Source organism: Erpetoichthys calabaricus, chromosome 8 (assembly GCF_900747795.2).
Source record: "Erpetoichthys calabaricus chromosome 8, fErpCal1.3, whole genome shotgun sequence".
Taxonomy (NCBI): Eukaryota; Metazoa; Chordata; class Cladistia; order Polypteriformes; family Polypteridae; genus Erpetoichthys; species Erpetoichthys calabaricus.
The window spans coordinates 160,730,326-160,756,538 of record NC_041401.2 but is presented as its reverse complement, the minus strand read 5'-3'; the positions used below and the strand labels follow the sequence as shown (position 1 = coordinate 160,756,538).

Here is a 26,213-nt window from a genome sequence, read left to right as displayed (position 1 = left end):
TTATTACTTTCCTTATTTTCAGAATTTGCACATAGATTATTATTGTTCTTTTTTGCATTCTTTTCTCTCCATTGCTTTTGGGTCACTTTTCGACTTGCTGCTCTTTCTTCTTCGTTTAGTCGTTGATGTGTCATCTAGAACGTATAAAATTATTGTCCTGATAAAATTTATAAGAGCTGAGAGTGCAGGAAGTGTGTCTGGCAAAAGCATTCACACAACTGAGGTTAGATGACTGTGGTCTTATTTGAAAATGGTTGTAAGTAGGACGTGACTTGAAAGAATCTCATGTTATTGTCCTGATAAAATTTATAAGAGCTGAGAGTGCAGGAAGTGTGTCTGGCAAAAGCATTCACACAACTGAGAGGTTAGATGACTGTGGTCTTATTTGAAAATGGTTGTAAGTAGGACGTGACTTGAAAGAATCTCATGTTAAAAGTTTCCATCTCACAGGACTTCATTCCAAAAAGTCTCTTCAAAAAGTCACGTCTCGTCCCAAGATTTTTTTATTATAATTAAGAGAAATAAAACACACAACAGCAAACAGATGATTGTTGTTGCTATTTGTGAGGTTCAAAACATACGTGTTTCTTATCCCTCACTGTTGCATTCTATGCCTGGATCTTCCGGATGTGCATTCATTGGTTGTCAGCTCTCCTGCACACACACAGCCCAGCCCTCTGGCTAAACAGAAAATCAAACAAGTGGCAGGGTATATCACATTAGGTGACTGCCTTCATGGGACTACCATGGACTGCCTCAGAGTCTGTAAGATTATATAAATGAAAACTACGACTGAAAATCAATGGAAAAGTTGCATAGTGTAACATAGTCTTAAGCTGCAGGATCTCAAAAACTTAAGCTATTCATTTCTCCTACACACAATTGACAATTGACTATTGTAATACTTAATTGTCACAGGCTGTTTGCATTGATTACCTACAATCCTGAAGTTCATTGAAATCATGTCAGAAAGGATCAATACTAGAAACTAAACATAAAGCAATATTACCCCTTTTTACTGTTATTTTATGGTTTAGGAATGCATTAAACATCAAATTTGTTTTAGTCTATGTTTCTATTTTCATTTGTATTGCAATTTTGGTAATGGTCAGAAACATTTCCTGTTTTTTGTTGCTACCACAGGACTCCTGGAAGTCATGATGTGCAATATTATCGGGATGTCACTATTTAATACGGCAATGCCTTGCTTCCTGTTGTACAAATTTGGAAACCGCAAATCCAAACAATCTGCAAGTGCTAGATTCTTTGAAAGACTTAGTTTAAAAAAAACTTTTCACAAAGATTTCTTGACTTTGAGTTTGGTTTTCATTTTGGTTTTAGCTGCAGTTTCTTCCTTATTTGGTTTTATCCCCAGCCTATTTATGGTTTACAATTTCATTACCTGGTGCTTTTCTTAACCCTGTAGTCTGCCACATTCACAAAACACAGTTATTAAATGGCTTCACTGGCTTCCAATTAAATTTATTTCATTATCTCACATTTGTTTTTAAACTTTGCAGCTATATCTTTAGTTGGGGAGCATGCACTGGTACGGTGCATTGCCACACCCACCACACAATGAAACAGCTCGGGATCCTGGTTAGCAACACCCCAGGCAGACACGCGGTCCAATGCAACTATCCAGACATTACCATCTATCTGCCACAGCCAGGTGTTACGTGGGAGTCCCCTTGGCTTGGTCCAGCCACTCGGGCCCTCCAAAATGAGGATCCTGCGAGCTAGATCACCCTCGAGGATTTGCGCCACATGGCCGTAGTGCTGTAACTGATGTTCCCTCACAATGCAGGTAATGTGCCTCATTTGGGACTCCGTGAGCAACTGCTCATTCAACACAAAGTCAAAGTCAAACCAGCGGTACTGAAGGATTCTCCGAAGAGACACAGTACTGAAGGAGTCCAGTCTTCATCTCAGGTCACTGGATAGCATCCATGTCTTGCAACCACATGGCAACCAGAAGTCTAAAGACTTGGACCTTCATCCTTTTCAAGAGATATCAGGAGCACCACACACCCCTTTCCAGCAACTTCAAGACCACCTATACTATCCTGATTCGTCTTCTGACTTCATAGAAAGAGTCACCAGAGAGCTATTTCTTGGTCTCTAAAAATGTTTTAAACATCCTCATTGGGATTTTACAGGCCCAGGAATTCATGGGTTAAGTTTACTTTATTTTCAAAGCATTAGTAACAATGCTTGATATTAAATGATTTTCCCACAGCACCATGCTGTTTCTCATGTGGGCACCACCATTTTGGGACCTTCTTGTTGGCAGTTGCTATGCCATTGCTAGGCAAGTCACATGACCACACAGAGTCGAAGGTATGAAGGTCAGCATTATGCATTTCCTTTTTGTCCAAGTTTGTGGAAACAACAATGAAAAAGGCAGCAATGTAATTATCATTTTGATCTGATTTTTGGCAATAAATTCTTTTCTTAATTGACTATGACTTTTGTCTTACATTTTGGCTCTGGTTACAGAGTTAATTTACCTTCTGCTATATTCTTTGAATTCCAAGTTTGGTTTTACATTATGCTTTTAGATTAGATTATTCATTTTAGGCTGTTAACAATCCCATGACCCAACCGCAGATTCCATTCTTATGTAAGTTCTGCTGCCACCCAGCAAATCCAGTTCAGTTTACATTTTGGCTTAATTCCTACTTCAAGTAAGGTTGGAAATGGTTTATTCCTTTAGCATTACAGAATGTATTAATGCCTATGCTTCAGCACACATTTTGCTGCCCTTCCTGAAACTCCATGGGTAAACAAAACTAGGGTAGGAGTTTATATATTTGGTATTTTACATGGTGTACCACAAGGATCTGTTCTGTGCCCACTGCTCTTTTCTATCTACAGTATATGCTTCCATTAGGTCAGATTATCTCAAAGCACAAGGTGAGCTACCACAGCTATGCAAAGCTACCAAAGCTATATTTATCGATAGTGCCTGGTGACCATGATGCTCTTCTCTCTCTGATCCAATGTCTTAGCAATACTTTCGAATGGATGAGCAGTAACTTTCTCAAACTAAATAAAGGGAAAACAAAAATCTTAGTTATTGGCAAAAATGGACATATAGAGCCTGATGACCCCAACTCTCTTGTTTCACTGACCCAATGTCTTACTTGTGTTTCTGAGTGGATGAGCAGTAACTTTCTCAAACTAAATAAGGAGAATTCGGAAATCTTAGGGATTGGCAAAAATGGGTATAGTGAGGGTATTAGAAATAAACTTGATCCATCCATCCATCCATCCATCCATCCATCCATCCATCCATCCATCCATCCATCCATCCATTATCCAACCCGCTATATCCTAACTACTTTAGAATTAAAAGTCAAGTCGGGGGTAAAGAATTTAGGGGTAACTATTCACTCTGACTTAAATTTTAAATCACATATTAATCAGATTACTAGGGCTGCATTTTCACTTAAGGAATATAGCAAAAGTTAGACCTCTTATAACTTAACAAGATGCTCAACAATTAGTTTGTGCTTTTGTTTTTAGTCAACTAGATTACTGTAATTCACTCCTTACAGGACAACTTAAGAAAGACATCAATAGGTTACAGTTAGTGCAGAATGAAGCAACAAGAATCTTAACTAGGAAAAGACAATCTGAGCACATCACACCATTTTTAGCATTGTTATATTGGTTACCCATGTCATTTATAATTTACTTTAATTACTACTGATGGCTTACCAAGCCTTAAATAATCTCACCCTGTGCTATATTTTGTAATGTCTGTCCCCTTACACTTCAAGTTGTTACCTCAGATCTTCAAGTGAAGGTCTGCTTAAAATTCGAAGAATCAATCTGAAAAGAAGTGGTGAGGCGGCCTTTTGCTGTTAGGTACCTAAATTTAGAATGCGTTACAAACAGAAATTTGCCAGCTAATACTGTAAAGCAATTTTAAAAAACTGCTAAAAACTCATTATTTTGAAATGTCTTTTTCATCGCTACTTTATAGTTGTATTCCTATTAGTCTACAGTATATGGGCATTGAATTATCATTTTCCTCTGGGTTCTGCAATTTCATACTAATCTCTACTTTTATCTGCTGTCTCTTCTGGTTCTTCTATGGAGGTGATGTGCACCTGATCAAGGTACCATGCTGCCTCTGCTTTTATGTATTGCATGGCGAGTGTCCCAGATGTCCACATGGCTATCATCATCAAATTCTTCCACATGAAGCCTGAAAACCATGAGGACTGATTTAGAACATCTACAGTATGTTAGGTTGAATCTCAGTGGCGGCTGGGTGGTCGTTTGGCCTTGGAACTCCAGCAGATTTTTTTTTTTTCTTCTCCAACCTAACTGGAGTTTTTTTTTTTTTTTTTTTTTTTGTCCTCCAGACCACCAGACCGCACCTTTTTCTTTGTTACATACTGTATAATATTTTTGCCTAATCTTGTTTATGTTTTATACTAACTTCCTTTTATTTCATTTTGTAAAGCACTTTGAGCTACATTGTATGTATGAAAATGTACTATATAAATAAATGTTTTTGTTGTTGTTGTTAGGCCTTCAGTTAGATGACACCCAAATTCAACAATGATCTACCCACCAATATTAAAGAAGCCCATCAATCTCTTCATTTAAAATCAAGACTGAAGACCCATATTTTAATATCGTATAATCTTGTTGATGTTACTGCTGAGGTTGGTTTTATATTGCTGTTTTATATTCCTTTTTAACTATGTGCAGCTTTGTCTTCTGTATGCTCCAAATTTGTAAACAGAACACTGTGCGAAAAGGCACTGAAGAAAGAATAAAGACCAGGATAATTCATGAGGGTGAGGGCTGAGACGTGGTCAGGGACATAACAAAAGTCAAATTACCAAAGAGCCATCAGAATGCCAATCACCAAACCCAATACATGAGAACAATAATCAAAGCGAGAAAAGTACAGGCAAGCTCCTGACTCCTGGCTTAGAAAATTAAGCCTGCTCTCCCTCCATTTTACATAGGTTAACCATGAAGATATAATACATCACATGACTTGAATATTACATGACTGGCAACAGGCCTATTAACAGTATGCAATATGGCTACTGCCATGAAAACCAAGCATGGTGATATCACAAAAGCCAACCACAAAAATATAACCAACAATAAAACTGCCATTAACACAAAAATATGAAATGCGATCAATTTCAGACTGTGATTCATGACATTGGGTATTCGTGGTGGTGTCTGGATTGGTATCTTGTAGTGGACACATCATATACTGTATCATATGGTAGACCAGTTTCCAGAAGAATTCTATCCAAATTAAATTATCTTCTTTTGCCAATGGATTGATTATTTTTATAAAGTGGCTGACCTGCCATTTTAAGTATTTGGATTTACAACATTTATTTCTATAGCACGTTTTCATACAAATGATGTAGCTCAAAGTGTTTTACAAGATGAAGAAAGAAAAAAGAAAAAATATAAAAATAAAATTAGGCAATACTAGTTAACAAAGAATAAAGTAAGGTCCAATGGCCAGGGAGGACAGAAAAAAACAAAAACATTCTCCAGAGGGCTGGAGAAAAAACAAAATCTGCAGGGGTTCTGAGGCCACGAGACCACCCAGCCCCCTCTAGGCATTCTACATAACACAAATGATCTCAATCTGTCCTCTGGCCTTCAATTTATCAATGTAGGGACATCACGGTGCTCTGATCAGGTGGTGGTGGTGGCGCAGATTGCCACCACAGAAAACCAGAAAAAGAACAGCAGAGAAAGTAGGGGTTAGTACAGATATTGGAGCCACCAGGAATGATAATGATAATTAAATGCATAAACAGAATATCAGGATTAAACTAAAATGAAGCTATGAGAAAGTCATGTTAAAATAATGGGGTTTTATCAGTTTTTTAAAGTGTTCCACCATATTAGCCTGGCAAATTTCTATCGGTAAACTATTCCAGATTTTAGGTGCCTAGCAGCAGAAGGCTGCCTCACCACTTCTTTTAAGTTTAGTTCTTGGAAATATAAGCAGACACTCATTTGAAGACCTAAGGTTACGATTTGGAGTGTAAGGTGAGAGGCATTCCGAAATATAGGACGGAGCAGGATTATTTAAGGCTTTGTAAGCCATTAGCAGTATTTTAAAGTCAGTTCTGAATGACACAGGTAACCAGTGTAGTGACATCAGAACTGGAGATATGTGCTCGGATTTTCTTTTCCTAGTTAATATTCTAGTAGCTGCATGTTGCACTCGTTGCAATCGATTGATGTCTTGCTTAGGTAGTCCTGAGAGGAGTGCGTTACAGTAGTCTAGTCGAATAAAAGCAAAACCACAAACTAATTTTTTCAGTTATAAGGGATCTTACTTTTGCTATATTCCTTAAGTGAAAAAATGCTGTCCTAGTAATCTGATTAATATGTGATTTAAAATTTAGGTCAGAGTCAATAATTACCCCTAAATTCTTTACCTCTGTCTTGACTTATAAGCCTAATGGATCAAGTTTACTTCTATCACACTTATTAAATCCATTTTTGCCAATCACTAAAATTTCTGTTTTCTCCTTAATTAGTTTGAGAAAATTACTACTCATTCATCCAGAAACACAAGTAAGACATTGGGTTGGTGAACCAAGAGAGTCGGGGTCATCAGGCGCCATTGATAAATACAGTTGTGTGTTTTATTTAAACCCACTCTGTATATATGTACATGTACATATCAATATATTTCCAGTTTTTGAATAATTGTTTTGCTTAAAAAGGTTTAATATTTTGCATTATATGTTGGATTTTATGTCATACTATATTTGAAATTGTTATGTAGAGCGCTGGACTAGTAAGTGGAAGTGTACTTAATAAGAAAAATTCAAAGCTGAACTTGAAATTTTGTATAAAGCAGACTGTGCTGTCCCATGCAGATAAAGCTCACCCATAGATGGCATGAGAGACCATATGCACTTCTGTCATGACCCAGCGTTGGAGAGACGGCTAGCAATGATCTCACCTGTTGACTGACTAACAAATGTAGTTTTACATTAAATGTCTTGTAGATTTGTATGGCTCCTTCAGAAATTTGCTTTTAAAAATCTGTTGAGTATACTTGCTTGAATCCCTGGTGCCTGCGGTGCAGAACTTTATTCCTTACATTGTACAGTTTGAGTGTTAAAGAATGAGTTTGGTATTTCTTCACAATCATGGTATATATTAAATTGTCATATAAGATTACATTCTCAGGTGATGGGTTGTTTTTTTAGTAAATTTTAAAAATACCTTGCCTGTTCTTGGAGCTTTCAGTGAGGCTTAAAGGTACACAAGTCCATAAGTATATTAAAAAGCCATTAAACTTACCGAATGCATCCACTTTGAAGCAGTAAAGATTTTAATTTAGGGAAACATGCCATTCACATTTATGAGGCATTTTTGTGGAAACGAAAGAAAACTAAAAATAATTATTTGATCACAGACTCTTGGTGCTAATTTTCTTGAGGTAAAAATGCATTTTCTGTTCACTTGTCTCCTCACAGCCACGGTTGTGGGTGGGGTTATTAAAAACACAACAAGCCCCTGGTGCAAACCTACATTCTTCTTATTATCCTAATTTTGATTCTGCAATACTTTTGTTCAGAAGTTATGTTCTGCCATGGCTTGTAACAACGGACAAATGTGCACTCAAATAATGTAATAGTGAATTGATGCTGCTAAAATGTCATGTGTGTGTGTGCGTGTGCATGTGTGTGTGCGTGTGTGTGTGTGTTCACCCAGTGATGGACTAGCACCCTGTCCAGGGTTTGTTCCTGCCTTGCGCTGGCACCAACTGCCATGTGCCCATGCCCTGGATATGCGAGTTAGGAAGACGGTTGGATTCTGATTATCATTACTGGTTATGTTGCCCAGTTTCAGCCAGTATATGTTTCTAAGGCAATGGGTCGCATTTATAGTGCCGTTGGTCAATCGCATGTATCAGAAGTACTATGTAATTAACTAATATTATACAGTACATTATATTATTAGTTCATTTGAGCTTCTTAATACTGAACATGCTACATATAATTGTTGATGAGTAAAATATTTCGGCCATTGATCAATTCCTGCTTTTCCTAGTGACTTTTATTTTGTTGATGGTCATTTCAAAACAAAATTTTACAGGGAAGTGTATTCTTTTAAATTAAATAAGTAATCAGCAGTGGTGGTGTGGGTGTGAAAGAGATTGCAGCAGAACTCTGTAATAAAGCGGCATTCTGTAATATTACAAAGGTGATTTAAAGTCAATTCATTCAAAGCTAAAAACTGCTAAAAATCTTGACTCTCCATTAGCATCAAAGCCAAAATCCAGCACTGCCTCAGTATGCAGTATGGTGAGTTTGAAGAAATGTCTACCAACAGCAGAAAGCAAAAGTTACTAATTACTTTTACTCACTCAAAAGCACAGTCATGGTCTCTCCTTATCACATTCTGAAAAACTGCATCTCCATTAGTTATAAAAAAATGGTGCTTCACTCTATTCAACTGTGGCTTGGCTTTCTTAGTTAGACTGCAGTGTTTACTGTTTCAATTTTTCTTTTCCTCTTTTTTTTCTTAAACTTCAAAAAGTACTTAACGCTGATTGTTGATCGGTACTATGAACCTAATGACAATATGCAGGTGGACAAGATTGTTAGCTTTTTCAAACATGTAAGACTATACACTGATAAACAATGTACTTCCATCAGTTGGTCTCAGATTTATTGTCACATATGGTGTACTCAGTAAAATAAAGAGCATGTATGGTCAAGTACATCACGCCGTCCCTGTCTAGCGGCCTGAATCTTGCTTTATTGATTATGTCAAAAGTCAGGCAGTGTGGTGTAGTGGTTAAGGCTTTAGCCCTCAAACCCTGAGGTTATGGATTCAAATCCCACCAGTGACTTAAGTCACTGCCTGTGCTCCAACTGGAAAGCCAAATGTATCATAAATGTCACAAGTCACTTTGGATGAAAGCCTCATCCAAATAAGAAAATCTGAAATACAACATCACAACAGGTAATGAGAAGCAAAACAGCTGAGTTTCCTTCTGAATATGTTACATTTCGTGTGAGTTTGTCAGTCAGTCATTCTCCAACCCGCTATATCCTAACACGGGGGTCTGCTGGAGCCAATCCCAGCCAACACAGGGTGCAAGGCAGGAACAAACCCCGGGCAGAGCGCCAGCCCACCGCAGGCACACCTACACACCAAGCAAACACTAGGAACAATTTAGGATCGCCAATGCGACTAACCGTCATGTCTTTGGGGAGAAACCGGAGCACCCAGAGACATGGGGAGAACATGCAAAATTCAAGCAGGGATGACCTGAGAAGCGAAACCAGGTCTCCTTACTGCGAGGCAGCAGCACTACCACTGCGCCACCGTGCCGTCCGTGTGTGAGCTTGCAATAGCGAAATTTACTAAAAACAGGTATTTGGGTTTGGGAGTTTCTTAAGAATTTGTAGAATGAAATTAAGGAAGATTGTACCTTAAGGGCAGGGCAATACATTTCTCATAAAAGGGTCCAGAAAATAAAATAAATAAAAGTAAAAGGGAAAAGTGTCTTTTGTAAATGCAACATGTCTAAATACAATCCAAAATGAGACAAAATTTGCTAAAGCCTGTGTGTGTGTGTGTGTGTGTGCGTGTGTGTCCTCACCCTGTGATTGACTGGCACCCCATCCAGGCATTGTTCCTGCCTTGTGCCCAATACTTGCTGGGGTAAGCTCCAGCTACCTCATGACCCTGCTCAGAATAAGCGGGGCAGGAAGATGGATGAATGGATGGTTGAATGGCTGACAGTCTGTTTATTTCTACATACTACATGCCTGCTCGATATTCTCCCAAACTGAAGCACATACATGTTTAATCAATCTAGCAGCAGTAGGCAATCTTTGCATAAAGAAATCACCTCCCTTACAGTGACAGAATAAAAGAGCTTGTAAGTGTAACTTTTTCAGTTATTATTGCCTGGTTGTCTACAGAACAGAGACATCTATTCTCATCTGGGCATCAGCAGTCAATAATGTTAACAATGGGTGCCTGGAGAGAACTTTCCGAGGTGAATCGATGCAGAGGAAGATGAACAGGGAAGCCGGTCACCCATTAAAGTGGCTGAATTTCACAGCAATGGTTGGCTTTGTGTTTTTACCTTCTTAACACAGCATGGATATGCTGTTTTGTAATATGTGTGTAATTTCAAGATACAGACCAATACTTGATCACATTTTAGCTTGAAAAATTGACATCATCTGTAAGTTTTAAAGCTTTTTTTCATTCACCTATGTTTACTCTTTAGCCCCATTCTAAGCTGCAAGAACAGACAAGGTATGCTTAAAATTTACAAAAAAACACTTCTCTTTACAATGTAGTTTTATGTGGCAAATTAACGTACCATAATTGTGAAGAAATATCTTTGACTTAAAAAATACCAAATTTATCCTTTAGATTTAATATTGTACTGTAGTCTTGTTTGGACTGTAAAGTACATTGTTTTGTTATTGCAAAGAAGATTCCATCTTCGGTAAGAGTATGAGATGCTCCACAGATAATTCCTTATGGACAGATTGAAGTGTCCTGATGTAGTCTATTTCATTTGTTGAATTATTTTGTTGTAACTGTAACTGTGCCTTTGTTATAAACCACAACTTTGTGTTTGATATTTGAAACAAAAAAAGCTACATTCACACTGCAGATCCATTTCCATTTATTCATTCGTATATGACAAGCGTGATATTTTAAGAGAACTATAGTTAGCAAAAAACATCATGGAATCAAAACTTTTCAGAAAGTACTTAACCTGTTCTCATAATAACTGTTATGCATCCAAACCGTCCACCTCACTCTGACCAGGCCTGACTCTGGTCCTTTGGGCCACTTGTTTCTATGCACAGAACACCAGCAGTAAAAAATACGCTCAAACCAACAGCTCTGATCTTTCATCTGCTATCACAAGCTTACAAATTCACACACTGAGAGACTTTGTGCCAGCAAAGCAGTGGGTCCAGACGGAGTATCGCCACGACTGCTGAAGGCCTGTGCATTGGAGCTGGGGAGTCCTCTACAGCGCATCTTCAACCTGAGCCTGGAACAGGGGAGAGTCCCAAGGCTTTGGAAAACATCTTGTATCACCCCAGTCCCAAAGGTATCACGTCCTGGTGAGCTGAATGACTTCCGGCCTGTCGCTCTGATGTCACATGTGATGAAGACCATGGAGTGGCTGCTGCTTCACCATCTGAGGCCACAGGTCCACCACGCCCTCAACTCTCTGCAGTAAGCATACCAGGAGAAGGTGGGAGTGGAGGATGCCATCATTATTTATATTCTACACCGATCCCTCTCCCACTTGGACAGAGGCAGTGGTGCTGTAAGAATTATGTTTCTGGACTTCTCTAGCACCTTCAACACCATCCAACCTTGGCTCCTTAGTGACAAGCTGACAGAGATGGGAGTAGATTCATTCCTGGTGGCTTGGATCGTGGACTATCTTGCAGACAGACCTCAGATAGATAGATAGATAGATAGATAGATAGATAGATAGATAGATAGATAGATAGATAGATAGATAGATAGATAGATAGATAGATAGATAGATAGATAGATAGATAGATAGATAGATAGATAGATAGATAGATAGATAGATAGATAGATAGATAGATAGATAGATAGATAGATAGATAGATAGATAGATAGATAGATACTTTATGTATGTGCGTCTCAGGAACTGCACGTCTGACATTGTGGTCAGCAACACAGGAGCTCCGCAGGGGACTGTACTTTCTCTGGTCCTGTTCAGCCTATATACATCAGACTTCCAATACAACTCGGAGTCCTGCCACATGCAAAGTTCGCTGACGACACTGCTATCGTGGGCTGCATCAGGAATGGGCAGGAGGAGGAGTATAGGAAGCTAATCAAGGACTTTGTTAAATGGTGCGACTCAAACCACCTACACCTGAACACCAGCAAAACCAAGGAGCTGGTGGTGGATTTTAGGAGGACCAGGCCCCTCCCAGACCCTGTGATCATCAGAGGTGACTGTGTGCAGATGGTGCAGACCTATAAATACCTGGGAGTGCAGCTGGATGATAAATTAGACTGGACTGCCAATACTGATGCTCTGTGCAAGAGAGGAGAGAGCCGACTATACTTCCTTAGAAGGCTGACGTCCTTCAACATCTGCAATAAGATGCTGCAGATGTTCTATCAGACGGTTGTGGCGAGCGCCCTCTTCTACGCGGTGGTGTGTTGGGGAGGCAGCATAAAGAAGAAGGACGCTTCACGCCTGGACAAACTGGTGAGGAAGGCAGGCTCTATTGTAGGCACGGAGCTGGAGAGTTTGACATCTGTGGCGGAGCAACGGGCGCTCAGCAGGCTCCTGTCAATAATGGGGAATCCACTGCATCCACTAAACAGTGTCATCTCCAGGCAGAGGTGCAGCTACAGTGAAAGACTGCTGTCACTGTCCTGCTCCACTGACAGACTGAGGGGATCGTTCCTCCCCCATACTATTCGACTTTTCAATTCCACCCCGGGGTTAAACGTTAACATTATACAAGATTATTGTCTGTTATACCTGCCTCACTCTCTCCACCTAGCTTTTTTTCTTTTTTTTTTTTTTAACTTGCACTGCGTTTTTATCGCTCTTTAATTAATATTGTTTTTTATCAGTATGCTGCTGCTGGAGTATGTGAATTTCCCCTTGGGGATTAATGCTAACTACAACATCCAAAAATCATTAAATGTGTGAAAATGCTAAATATGGAAAGGTCAAATCGGGGTTCTATTGGAACGACTTTTTTCCTCCGTTATCGTGGGGGACCCAGGAGTTCTGCATTTTGCCACTACTTAAAATGGCATATGAGGACTAACACACAAGAATCCATGTAGTTCACTGAAATGAATGTGCTTCTCTTTTATCAACTGAAGGTGAAGTAAAGGCCAGTAAACAAATTTATTGAAAGACAGAGATCAGGGAAAGAGGCTATTTGGAAATTTTAATGATTTTGATGTACCATTATGATGAAATGGAAACAGGCTGAAAAAACAGAGACACTTCCTCAATCAGGCCACTCATCCGCAATCAATAGGTATGTGTTATGGAAGCTGCCAACTAAGGTCACTGAGAGGGCAAAGATTATTGTGGTTCGTGGCTATTCTAGTGTGGTGATTGACCGAGGTGACCCCCCCCCCCCCCCCCCCCCCCCAAGATGCCCTAGGTTAACGCTTTTTCAGCATTTGATCCAGATCACGACTCACCCCAAGCGATTACCTAAAGTTTTCTTGTGCCATAGTCTGTTACAATGTAAAGAATTTCAGAAGCTGGAGAAAATGTAGACACAATTACTCTACAAATATGACTTCTGTGGAATAATGGTAATAAAGAAAATACTTAACAAAAGTCATGATCTGCCAAATAGCATTTTCAAAGAAACAAACGGAGGAACTCATTGATCTAAATGTAAAGTGATTAGCTTGGCAATATCCAAATATCATCCAGTTAGATCCATCTCTACATGTTGGCACGCAGGACATATTATGCTTTCCGAATACTTTTAAGCAATAGAGACCAGGACAATGTAAAAGTTGAAGGTAAGATGGATACCACTTTGATGGAAAGGAGAATAATACCGTTCTAAGCTGCTGACGTTTTATGGTGGATGTGTAACTGGTGGGGAGGGTAGCAAGAGGGGGGTTTCAGGGTTGGTTGACACCCTGAGTGAAATCCTCAGCAGATATAATGGATGCTGCCAGGTAGTCCACACAAGACCTAAGACTTGAAAGAGAACTGACATTTCAACAGAGCAATGATTCGGTACCCCAAAACAAAAGCAACAGCGGAGCATCTCATTGAATGTGACTGAGGGACCCATTTAAAACCCAACAAAGAAAAAGATTTGGATGAGAAGAACAAGAACATAATGTGCACCACCTATTGGACAAAGTTAGCAGACATCTATCAAAATTGACTAAAGGCAGTTATAACTATTAAGTGTTCTGCCATTGGCAAGATGAGCAGACCGAAAGTAAATGTAAGGACAAAGAAATAAAATGTTGTTAGACAAAGCAGAGGGTCAAAGCCAAAACATAAACCAATCTTTTTTGCTTAGCCAGAAGGTTTGTCGAAACTCAAAGGAGGAAAAACAAAGAAGATTCACAAGCCAGAAAATTCACACTAAAGACATTGCCCAAAGAGCTCTTAAGTTGTCCACACACCTAGACAGTGAATACCTATGTGAGACTGGCTTTTCAACTGTAACGTTTTCCGTCACAGACACGCTCCTGGTAACTCCCGGTTAGCCTCTCACAATCGGATTGTAAAGTGGTGACATCCAAAAAAGAAAGAAAATGTATTATGTTCAGGAAAAATTGAAAATAAACTGCTCACAAAAAATAAAGGAACACTTTGAAATCACATCAGATCTTAATGGGAAAAAAATCCATCGATCCATCCATTATCCAACCCGCAATTTCCTAACTACAGGGTCACAGGGGTCTGCTGGAGCCAATCCTAGCCAACACAGGGCGCAAGGCAGGAAACAAAGCCCAGGCAGGGCGCCAGCCCACCGCAGTGGGAAAAAAGTCCCGCTGGAAACCTCTATTGATATGGACTGGGTAATGTGTTAGGAACAAAATGCCACATCATTTGATGGAAATTAAAATTATCAACCTACAGAGGGGCTGAATTCAAAGACACCCCGGAAATCAAAGTGAAGAAATGATGTGGCAGGCGAGTCCATTGTGCCGAAATTTCATTGCAGCAATTCCAAATTGTACTCAGTAGTTTGTATGGCCCCCATCTGCTTGTATGCATGCCTGATAACGTTGGTGTCCAGGGGGATCACCTCCCAGATCTGGACCAGGGCATCACTGAACTCCTGGACAGTCTGAGGTGCAACCTGGTGGCGTCAAATGGACCGAAACATAATGTCACACCCAGAGGTGTTTTATCGGATTTAGGTCAGGCGAGTGAGTGTGGGGGCCAGTCGATGGTATCAACTCCTTCATCCTCCATGGAACTGCTTACATAATCTCACCACATGAGGCCGGGCATTGTCGTGCACCAGGAGGAACCCAGGACCCACTGCACCAGAATAGGGTCTGCCGATGGGTCCAAGGATTTCATCCTGATACCTAATGGCAGTCAAGGTGCCGTTGTCTAGCCTGTAGAGGTCTGTGCGTCCCTCCAAATATATGCCTCCCCAGACCATCACTGACCCACCACCAAACGGTCATTCTGAACGATGTTACAGGCAGCATAACATTCTCCACTGCTTCTCCAGACCCTTTTTCGTCTGTCACATGTACTCAGGGTGAACCTGCTCTCATCTGTGAAAAGCACAGGGCGCCAGTGGTGGACCTGCCAATTCTGGTATTCTATGGCAAATGCCAATCGAGCTCCACGGTGCCGTGCAGTGAGCACAGGGCCCACTAGAGGATGTCGGGCCCTGAGGCCACCCTCATGAAGTCTGTTTCTGATTGTTTGGTCAGAGACATTCACACCAGTGGCCTGCTGGAGGTCATTTTGTAGGGCTCTGACAGTGCTCATCCTGTTCCTCCTTGGCCAAAGGAGCAGATACTGGTCCTGCTGAAGGGTTAAGGACCTTCTACGGCCCTGTCCAGCTCTCCTAGAGTAACTGCCTGTCTCCTGGAATCTCCACCATGCCCTTGAGATTGTGCTGGGAGACACAGCAAAACTCCTGGCAATGGTACGTATTGATCAGCCATCCTGGAGAAGTTGGACTACCTGTGCAACCTCTGTAGGGTCCCAGTATCGCCTCATGCTACCAGTAGTGACACTGACCTTAGCCAAATGAAAAACTAGTGAAAAAACAGATGAGGAGGGAAAAATGTCAGTGGCCTCCGCCTCCTAAACCATTCCTGTTTTGGGGGTCATCTCATTGTTGCCCCTCTAGAGCACCTGTTGTTAATTTCATTAACACCAAAGCAGCTGAAACTGATTAACATCCCCCTCTGCTACTTAACTGACCAGATCAATAGCCCAGAGGTTTCATTTACTTGATGCTACACTCTGATTCAAAAGTACTCCTTTAATTTTTTTGAGCAGTATATAATGAAGCCATGACAAAAAGAGGTGTTTTGAAGCTCTGTCCCAAAAGGGGTGGTAGACTTACGCAGTTGATAGTTTTAGTATTTTTTTACAGTAAATATTTTTGTGGTGCAATATTTCTGTTGTTCTCTGTGTTGAAAATTAGGATGATGTTTATGTTTACTTCTTATATTGATGCATTTTGAATTGTATCTCTTAGCAGCAGATTGTGAAAATTTTCACAAAACACTGTGTCTCCTGCTTTGATTTCTACGCGTTGTCATGGGTGGAGCACCCAAAACAACTTGGAGAGCACAGTAAAGACACACGTAGAGAGTAAACTTGTGTCACAACAAAAGTCTGTTGCCACCTACTGTAAAGACGCACCTGAAGCTCCTCGTTCTTCATCTCATATTATTTTTTCATCAAAATTTAAAATGTTTCCATGAATGGTAAGAATGGAAGCAGTGGACATAATGCTTACTGGTTGTCTTCTGCAGAAAGTCTGCTGACAGTAACAGTTTTGGCCTCACTCAGTGTAGTTGAAAAGCCATTCTCAACCTTCAGACTTTGGGATTTTGATCAGTTTGAAACAATGTAAAAAAGTTAAGTATCTTATGCTATCACTCATTATACCAAACATAAGACAGTTGGCAGATTACCTGGCTGAAAAGAGGCTTTCCATCGATTTCTGGGAGTGCACCGATGAAACAGAGGGGCTTCTCAGAGGACCTGCAACCACAAAAGCCAATTGCACTATTAGTCCTGCTTTCAATATCAATCAACAATATTGTATTTAATATGAGATACTGATAGGATCTATGCTTGTATTTTTTATTATGTAAAACGACAGTTCCTGAGTTATAGTAACAAAGACGCTTAATGGTAATGGAAAGCTTTGACATTGATTTTTGTATTTCATAGTTCTTCTCTTTCTGACATATGCGGCAGACTTCTACGACAAGATGGATAATCTTGTGATTTGGACCCTCCTGGGGAGAATTTTGGAAATGTAGGAAGTGTGAAATAGCAGGAATGGATGCTCAGTTAGTGCCACCATTAGTGTTACAGTAAATGCCAGCACTGCTGTCAGTGCCAGTACATGTGCCAGAAGTAGTTTTAGTGTCAGTGGGAATGCCAGTGTCAGGATTAGAGAAGATGCTAGAATCATTGTCACTGCTAATGTCAGGACCAAGATTATTTTCACTATACTGTGCCTATGAAGGTATTTTGGATTGGATTTGGCTTTTTTGGCAGTGATTAATAGGAAAAGCCTCTTTAATGTCAAAGTGAAAACAGATCTGTGCACAGTGGTCTTATTTAATTACAAATATAAAACACAAAATAATTAATCATATAAACAATCACCCTTCTTTAATATAACACAGCTAAATTATCACTGGTGGAGCCAATTGGCTTTAGAAGTCACATAATTGATTTAATGGGGACCATCCATCTGGGATTTCAAAGGATTGCAGTATAACTGCACCTCATCTGGAAGCTCCACCAAGTAAGTATGGTGGCCTATCCTACACAATGAAGACAAAAAGAACACTCCAAGATACTAGGTGATTTAAGAGCACAAGACAGGGGATGGAGACACGGGAATATGCAAGTCACTGAATACCCCTTGGAGTCCAGTGAAATCAGTCATTAAGAAACAGAAAGAGATGGCACAGCTGTAAATCTGCATGGAGGAGGCCGGTGGACGTTCCACACACAGGAGCATTTACAATCATTTCCTTAAGTATTTATTTAGACTGTGATACAATTTTAAGAATATTGGCTCTGTGCACCACCGTAATGGATTTGAAATGAAACAAGATGTGTTTAAAGTGTATACTTGAAATTTTAATTTAAGGTGTTTAAACAAAAACATTTAGGAAAGACAGCCATTTTTATACATGTGAGATCCCTCATTTTCAGGGGCTCAAAAGTATTTGGACAAACTATCATGAATATAATGATGATTTTTAAATACCTGGGTGAAAATCCTTTAAAGTCAATGACTACCTGAAGTCTAGAGCCCATGACCATCTCCAAATGCTGGGTTTCCACCCTAGTGATGCTTTGCCAGGCCTTTACTGCAGCTGCCTTTATGTGCTGTTTGTTTGATGGGCTTTCTTCCTTCAGTAGTGTCTTCAGCAAGTGAAATTCATGTCCAATTGGGCTGAGGCCATTTGATTGACTCAGTCATTGAAGAATATTCCACTTCTTTGAGTTGAAAGCAGTTAGTTTGCTGTCACAGTATGTTTTGGCTCATTGTCCATCTGTAGTCTGAAGCTTCGTCCTATCTGTTTTGCAACATTTGTCTGACAGTATAGCCCTGTACACTTCAAAAATCATTCGGCAACTTTGGTCATCAGTCACCAAAAATAAACACCAGTGACTTCCACTGGTATTCACGCATGCCAATGCCATAACACTGCCTCCACCATGTTTCGCAGATAAGGTGGTATTCATCAGATCATGAGCCATTTCTTCTCTTCTCCATACTCTACTCTTCCCATCATTCTAGCATATATTGATCTTAGTTTCCTTTGTCAAAACTGTTGCAAAAATTGTCTTTTTTTTAATGTTTTCTGGCAAGTCTAATCTGTCCTTCCTATGCTTGAGGTGTGGTTTGCACCTTGTGGTAAATCCTCTGTCTTTACTTTCATGAAGTCTTGTCTTGATTGTAGACTTTGGCCATGATAGGTCTATCTCCCAGAGAGTGTTTTTAGTTTGTCTAAATGCTGTGAATTGCTTTATCTCCACCAAGGACAGAATTCTGCAATCATCCAGCACAGTTGTCTTCTATGGTTGTCCAGGCCTCCTGGTGTTGCTGAGCTCACCAATGTGTTCCTTTTCTTTAAGAATGTACCAAATGGTTGAGTTGACCACTCCTGGTGTTTCTGCTAACTCTCGGATCGTTTTGTCTCTGCCTAATGATGGACTGTTTATTGCTTGCATGGACAGCTCTTTGGATCTCATATTGAGAGTTCACATTGAGAGCTTCCAAGCGCAAATTCCACACTTGGATTCAACTTCAGACCTTCTACTTGCTTAATAGTTCATGAAATAATGAGGAACTTGCTCACACTTGGCTATGGAACAGTTTGTCAGTCAAATGTCCAAATACTTTTGAGCCACTTAAAATGGGGGACCCTTTATAAAAATGTCTATCATTCCTAAACAGTTCATACAATATTTGTGTAAAACCCTTTGAATTAATGCTGAAAGCCTACACTTCAATCATGTAATTATTTCTTCATTTCAAATTCATTGTGATAGTGTACAGAGCCAAAATTATGAAAATTGTGTCACTGTCCAAATACTTATGGACATAACTGTTGTGAAGGTTCAGCCCTGGACACAGAGAGACAGACACCAGATGTCCATAAACACACATGTTTAATATTTTCTTCAGAATACACAGCACCTCACTATGCCCTTCTAGCAACCACTCTGTCCCTTTCTTTTTCCTTCTTCTACTCTTCCGTCGCCCTCACTCCTCCTCTCATAAGCTCTGTTTTCTTCCTCCTGACTCCGGCTCGACTAATGGGGTGAAGCGGCCACTTTTATAATGCCCCGGATGTGCTCCAGGTGCTTTGCAATGATCTTCCAGCTGCACTTCCTAGAGTGGCGGAAGTGCTGCAATCCAGTGCTCCACAATCCTCTGGGAGCCCCCTGGCGGTGGCCACGGGTCCCAACAGGGTTGAGCTTCTAAGCTCTGATCCCATGACCCTGATGCAGACCAGGGTGGCTGCCCTCTCGTGGCCCAGGGGAGGTATTGTCCCTCTCCTGGTCCTTCCAGGTGGCCCGGCTGTCCAGACTCCCCAGCCGTCCACCACACTTTATACTCCTGAAACTGCTCGAGTACAGACCGGCAATCTCCTTTGAGCTAATACACGATTTCTAAAACCAATTTGCAGCACCAATGATGATTTAGGGTGTCATATTAAAGTAATAAATTATTTTTTGTTTTATATTTGTAATTAATTTAGGCAACTTTGCAGAGATCTGTTTTCACTTTGACATCCAAGGGTCTTTTTCTATTGATCAATTTGAAAAAAAACAAACTAAATTCATTGTGTTTCCACATTGCATTATTATAAAATATGAAAAATTCTAAGGGGATGAGTATTTTATAGGCACTGTAGTAGTGCCAACATCAGCACCACTGTCAATGTCAATCAGTACCAATGTCAATGTCACAAAATGGACAAAAGGAAGTACTAGTCACTATTAGAATTCATGCCAGTCCAACAGTCATACTTGGGACAAATGTCAGCACCCGGTTCATTGCCAATGTATTACCAAGTATTCTCCATTATCAGAGACCAAGCCAGTGGCATTATCAATATCAGTATTTGGGTGAGATGTATTCTTGGCATCAGAGTCAATACCAGTGCCAGAGTCAGTACTGGGCATAGTGACAGTGATAGAATCATGGTCAGGGCTAACGGCAGTACCAGAATAATTAGTATACTAGTTGGGCAAAGTTACTATTAGCATCAATGCCAGTGGCAATATCAGTGTTAATATTTGGGTCTAAGGCAACCTTGGTGTCAGAGTCATTGCTGATTTTAATATCAGGTCATCACCAGCACCATGACTGATGTCAGGGTCAATATACAGCAAGTGTCAATGTCAGAACCAAGAGTAGTAGCAGTGACTAAGGAAGTGTGTTAGTGTTTGAGTTTCTATTAATGCCAATACTGGCATCTAAAGGACCGTGAGTATCAGTGCCAGTTTAAGAAACTACTTAGAGGTATTGGAGTTTACACCAATGCCACATTTCCGTATAATGTTTCTTATTGGTTGTTCATGTGACAGAGACTCAGTTTTGCGGTTTCCTGGTATAGCATGGAGCTATATGCCAGGTCTAAGTCTCTTAGGTGTAGCCTTTCATGTGTTTGCATGAAATCATACAGAACATCACATAGATGGAGCTTTTCATCTCCAGTAGGAAAAGCCCCGCTTACCACCCTAAACATACCTGAGCAACTTTACAGTGAAAAACAAGACCTTGCAGCAGGTGTACCTTGTGTCTCCAGTCAGGACCAAAACTGTGACAGCTTCATGTTCTCCACAGAGGGCAAGAAGCTTTGTGCTGACATTATTCTGAAGCCAACAACTGTCAACTCTGTGCCTAAATGCTGTACTGGACTGGATCCATGATGCAAAGTGACAGACATACCAATGCAAGAAAAATGATAAGGGAAAACAGAGCTACAGAAAGTGGCTGATACCTTCTGGGAAGCTGCATCTCTCCCATCCCGAGGAGGAAGGTGTGCTACATGGAGAAAGGTTATTGTCTTCAGCATCTATAAAGCAAACAGAGCAGCACAAGAAAAAAAAAATAAGTTCCTGATCATGTGTATGCCATGTGGATCTTACATGACACTTGATTCTAGTTGGATTATTTTGCCTACTACAGAAGACTCCAGCAACTATACATCATTGATTAACTGTCAGGGTGACCAGCTTCTGCTGTATAGAGCCAAATAGCTCAGAAGGAATATTCACTTAGAGAACTTACAGATTTACTGTATAAACATCAGATCAGTTCTGGAGTCCCGTTAATTCTGCCTACATAAAAATTGTACAAACTGGACTCTAAGCAGTTAAACAGCACAAACTGCTGAGAAGTAAGAAGCGTTTGATTTCATGCGAATCACAGCCGCCCAGGAGACTCCTACACTAACTTCCCACGCCTTTTAGACTGGCAGAGTCTGCCACCATAATCATGTCTCATGTGTAGCATTTGGGCCAAAGCCAAGTGCATGTTGTGGATGGTAGATGATGGGCTGCAGATCTAATATTTTAAAGCAGGCAGCTAATGCCTTTAGCGTAAATTAAAATTGCACCAGAAAACTAAATACACTGTGTCTCTGTGCATGGCTCCGTGTATACCTTCCCTTATAGGATACGTTTTGTGCGTAGTCTTCACTTAGGCTGCTACTTTCAGCTTGGAAGGCTGTAAAAAGTAAATAAAATGAGAAATTCTTCAAAGCTGGAAGCAAGCTTACTCAGAGAAGAGAAGCCATCATCTGTCCCATCTGATGTGCACCCAGACTGGGAGCGCCCTAGTCCCACAGAGTACCCACGGTGCTTTCGGCTGCCAGACAGGGAGCCTCTACTGCTGTTCGGCTTCAGTCCATCACCTGAAAAATTCAGAAATTAATCCTCTTTTTGTTCCACTCTGTGTGCAGAAAGATTATTTGTGCAGTTCAATTCATGTGTGTACATGTATATGTGCATACCTATGGCACCTCACATTCTCAAACTTGTTAATCCAGTTCAGGGAGACTGGAGTCAGAGGCTACCCTAGCAGCACTAGGTGCAAGGCATGAAATAGACAAACAGGGCGCCATCAGATGAACACGGAGCAAATATAAAGGACTCAATTAACTTAACCTGCATGGACTGTTTAAATTTTAAACTCAGAAGAAGGATTCTAAAGTTAGACACAAGCCCATTGGCTAAACAGTAAGTGGAAAGGCTGTATGCAGAAGTGACACGGAGAGACCTTGGAGCCGGGTACTGAGTGAATGTGGTTGATGTTAATAACACCCCCTGGAAACTCTCCTGATATATACTTTGAAATCCGCCCACACCCCAAACTTGTGGGAAGCAAACCAACTATAATGATAGTTGAAAGATTTTTTTTTTAAGTTATCAGATTAACATGTGTTTAACCAGGACTGCTGCCCCATCAATGTGGCATCCTGAGTTTAAATCCTGCACCAAGTCCTTGTCCATGTGAAGTCTGTACCGCCCAGCTGTGTGTGGATTGGTGTTCCTCTACAACGTTTGTGTTGGTTTAATTAATTAATTCCAGTTTGGTCCTGTGGGAGTCTGGGTGTGTGCACAAGTGGGACCTGTAATACACCGGTGCCCTAATGTGGGTTGTTTTCTGCCTTGTACCCAACACTGACAGAATAGACTCAGCCCCACGTGATCTTAAATTAGATTAAGCAGGTTTAAAAGGGCTGTATTATGCTTTTTAACCTTTCAGTCCTTTACAATCCTGCTTGCCCTCTTCAATCACAACAAGGAGGTAATGTAATAGTTCCTAGAATTAAAAAGGTCACAGACTAAATCATTTTCATATAAAGCTCCCCAATTATGGAATAGCCCATTCGCAGGTGTGTGGGTTTTCAGCTTACTTTCAACTTTGAAATCCAGGCTAAAAACATATTTATTTGGTCAAGCTTAAATATAAACTCACTGAACAAATTCTTAGGACCCCTATACTAATGCTGGCCAGGGTCTTCCTTTGTTCTCAAAATAGATGTTGGAAACAATTTTGTTGAGATTGTGATCCACGCTGACATGATTGCATCACACTATTTCTGCAGATCTGTCATGCTGCAACTCTCCTCTTCTGCCACATCCTAAAAGTGTTTCACTGGACTCAGACCCAGTGACTAGGAAGGCCACTGAAGAGCACTAAACTCACTGTCACGTTCATGAAAACAGTTTGGAAGCAGGGACATGCGGTCAGGGGAGGCAGGTGAGGCTCTGTTCATGAAAAGTAAAACTAATAATGATAGCATAAAATAAATTTGTCCACTGGTCTTTGCTACAAATTTGTTTTCTGTATGGTTCCAATAATTTTGATCATTCTTATAGTCAAATAGACTTGGGGCATTTCCTGTTCAAATACAGGGGAGAAATGTGAGGTGTGGCAGCGACGAAACAAGCTGAGCCTTGCCTCAGACTTTACTCTCCCTCACACACGGGGTTGATGCATGAAATTGGCGCGTGCCTGTTGTTGTCTCTCTGTATGTCGCCAATATAATTTTTGCAGACACGTTTATTATACACCATGACTTTCCACAGTGCGGCTAATATCTTTAATGAGTGTGTGTGACATATTTAGTCTTGCTGATCAGACAGAGAAAAGGCACAAGGTGAGGCAGACAGTACCGTGCCATCCTGAAGGGGGCACATGTGAGCCCAACAGTTGCTCTTACATTTACATTTAAATTTACATCATTTAGCAGACGCTCTTATCCAGAGCGACTTACAACAGTGTTTGTTAGTTTTTTTCGCATACCCCTTGTGGTCAGAGCGCAGGGTCAGCCATTGTACAGCGCCCCCTGGAGCAATTACAGGTTAAGGGCCTTGCTCAAGGGCCCAGCAGAGTAGGATCTCTTTTGGCAGTGACGGGGATTCGAACCGGCAACCTTCGGGATACCAGCGCAGATCCTTAGCCTCAGAGCCACCACTCCGCCTCTTTGCTGCAGTTCTTCGATGCAGAGGCTGTGGGTGCCAATAAGTTAGCAATATCAGAAAGTCAACTGCACTGCACCGTTTAATTTTATATTTTGTTCCGACTGACTGTCAAAATGGAAGAGTAACATTTTTAAAACTAAAGGAAAATAAGGTGGACTTTTACAAGAAAGTGACGGAGATTTTCCTGACTTTTTGCAGTCTGGCTAATATCGTTAATGAATGTGTGTGACATATTTAGTCTTGCTGATCAGACAGTGAAAAGGCACAAGGTGAGACAGACAGTACTGTGCGGCACTGATGGAGGTGCATGTGAGCCCAACAGGTGCTTGTTGCTGCTGTTCTTCTTGGTGATAATCGCCATTGAGGTGGAGAGACTTTTAAAACTAAAGGAAAATAAGAAGGACTTTTACAAGATAGAGCCGGAGATTTTCGTGGAGAAGGATAGCAAATTGACTTCATTTACAAATAAAAGTAAGACCATAAATATTTTTTAATTTTATACAAAATGGGATCAGACTAAGAAAAAAAATCCAATATTTGAAAACTTAATTTCGACCTTAAATAAAATATTCTTTTGTTTTTCTTGTTATCCTTTTGTTGAACAGTCTGTACTAAAATTGATTAAAGCATCAGAATTAAAAGCTTTTAAAAGCAACTAAATATTTCAATCAAGGTCAAAGTTGAAATCCCGTTTTATTTATACACCACTCTATACTTTCATTTGTAGTGAACGAGTATGAATGGTGTAATTGCAACAGAAAATTTAGAACACATGGTAGGGTGCAGAGCAAATGTGCTCTCTCTGCTCTCTGTCGCCGCTATAAATGTAACGTTCTTTCTTAGTCATATATGTGTGTAAAGAATGCTGATGAGATATTAAACATAACCAGTAGTCAATGTCCTGGCTGCCAACTAAATATTGAATAAGCTACACTTCTGGGTTCATTTATTTGTAAATCTGACTCTGAAGGAGTCAGTGCCTGACCAGCCATGAACCTCACTGCACGTCACTGTTTAGAAGGACTTTTCCTTTGTGACATGGTACATTATCATGATGGAAGTAGCCAACACAGTAGAAGATGAGTAAATTGGATCATGAAAGGATGCTCATGGTCATCAACAATACTCAAATAGGCTGTGGCATTCAAGAAATGATTGATTGGTATTAACAGGCCCAAAGTGTGTCAAGAAATCATTCCCCACCCCATTACACCACTACTGCCAGCCTGGACTGTTGACACAAGGCAGGCTGGGATTCACTCTGTAGTAGGTGCTAAATTCTGACCTTATCATCTGTGTGCCTCAGCAGAAATCGTAAGATTCATGACTCCAGGCTACATTTTGCAGTCTTCAGTTGTCCAGTTTTGGTGAGCCTGTGCCCACTGCAGCCTCAGCTTTCAGTTCTTAGCTTTCAGAAGGGTATCCCAATGTGATCTTCTGTTGTTGTAGCTCATCCGCCTCCAGGTTTGATGTGTTGAGCATCCTGAGATGCTGTTCTGCTCACCACAGTTTCCATAGCCTTTCTCTTAGCTCAAACCAGTCTGGCCATTCTTCTCTGCACTCTCTCACTAACAAGGCATGTTTGTCTGTAGAACTGCTGCTCACTGGATGTTTTTGTTTTTTGTTACCATTCTGAGTAAACTCTAGAGACTGCTGTGTGTGAAAAATTCCAGAAGATTAACCATTACGGAAATGCTCAAATCAGACTGTCTGGCCCAAAAATCGTGATGCAGTCGAAATCTCTGAGATCACATTTTTCCTAATTCTGGTTTTAGTGTGAAAATTAAAGTGAAGTTCCCGACCTGATATGCATTGTGCAGCTACCACATGATATTTGCATTTATGAGCAGGTGTACGGGTGTTCACAATAATTTTGCTCTTCCTTTGCAATTTACACATTTCTATTTTCACAGTCACCTACTAATCCTTTTTTATTTGCCTTTTGTATCCAGCCTTGTGA

The 26,213-nt window shown here is 40.5% G+C and overlaps 1 protein-coding gene across 4 annotated transcripts in view; it reads right to left on the bottom strand.

Annotated features, from left to right (window-relative positions):
- The window catches only part of vwa5b1 (von Willebrand factor A domain containing 5B1), a 166,077-nt gene that overhangs the window by 11,586 nt on the left and 128,278 nt on the right, over window positions 1–26,213 (bottom strand). For 2 of the 4 annotated variants that reach the window (XM_051930361.1, XM_028807677.2), the window contains exons 18-20: window positions 22,042–22,176; window positions 21,262–21,336; window positions 16,690–16,759 (exon numbers count right to left, since the gene is read on the bottom strand). In XM_051930361.1, the coding sequence (XP_051786321.1) occupies window positions 16,690–16,759; window positions 21,262–21,336; window positions 22,042–22,176 (280 nt within the window). The remainder of the gene's footprint in view (window positions 1–16,689; window positions 16,760–21,261; window positions 21,337–22,041; window positions 22,177–26,213) is intronic. The other 2 variants (XM_051930362.1, XM_051930363.1) reach the window with 2 other exon arrangements.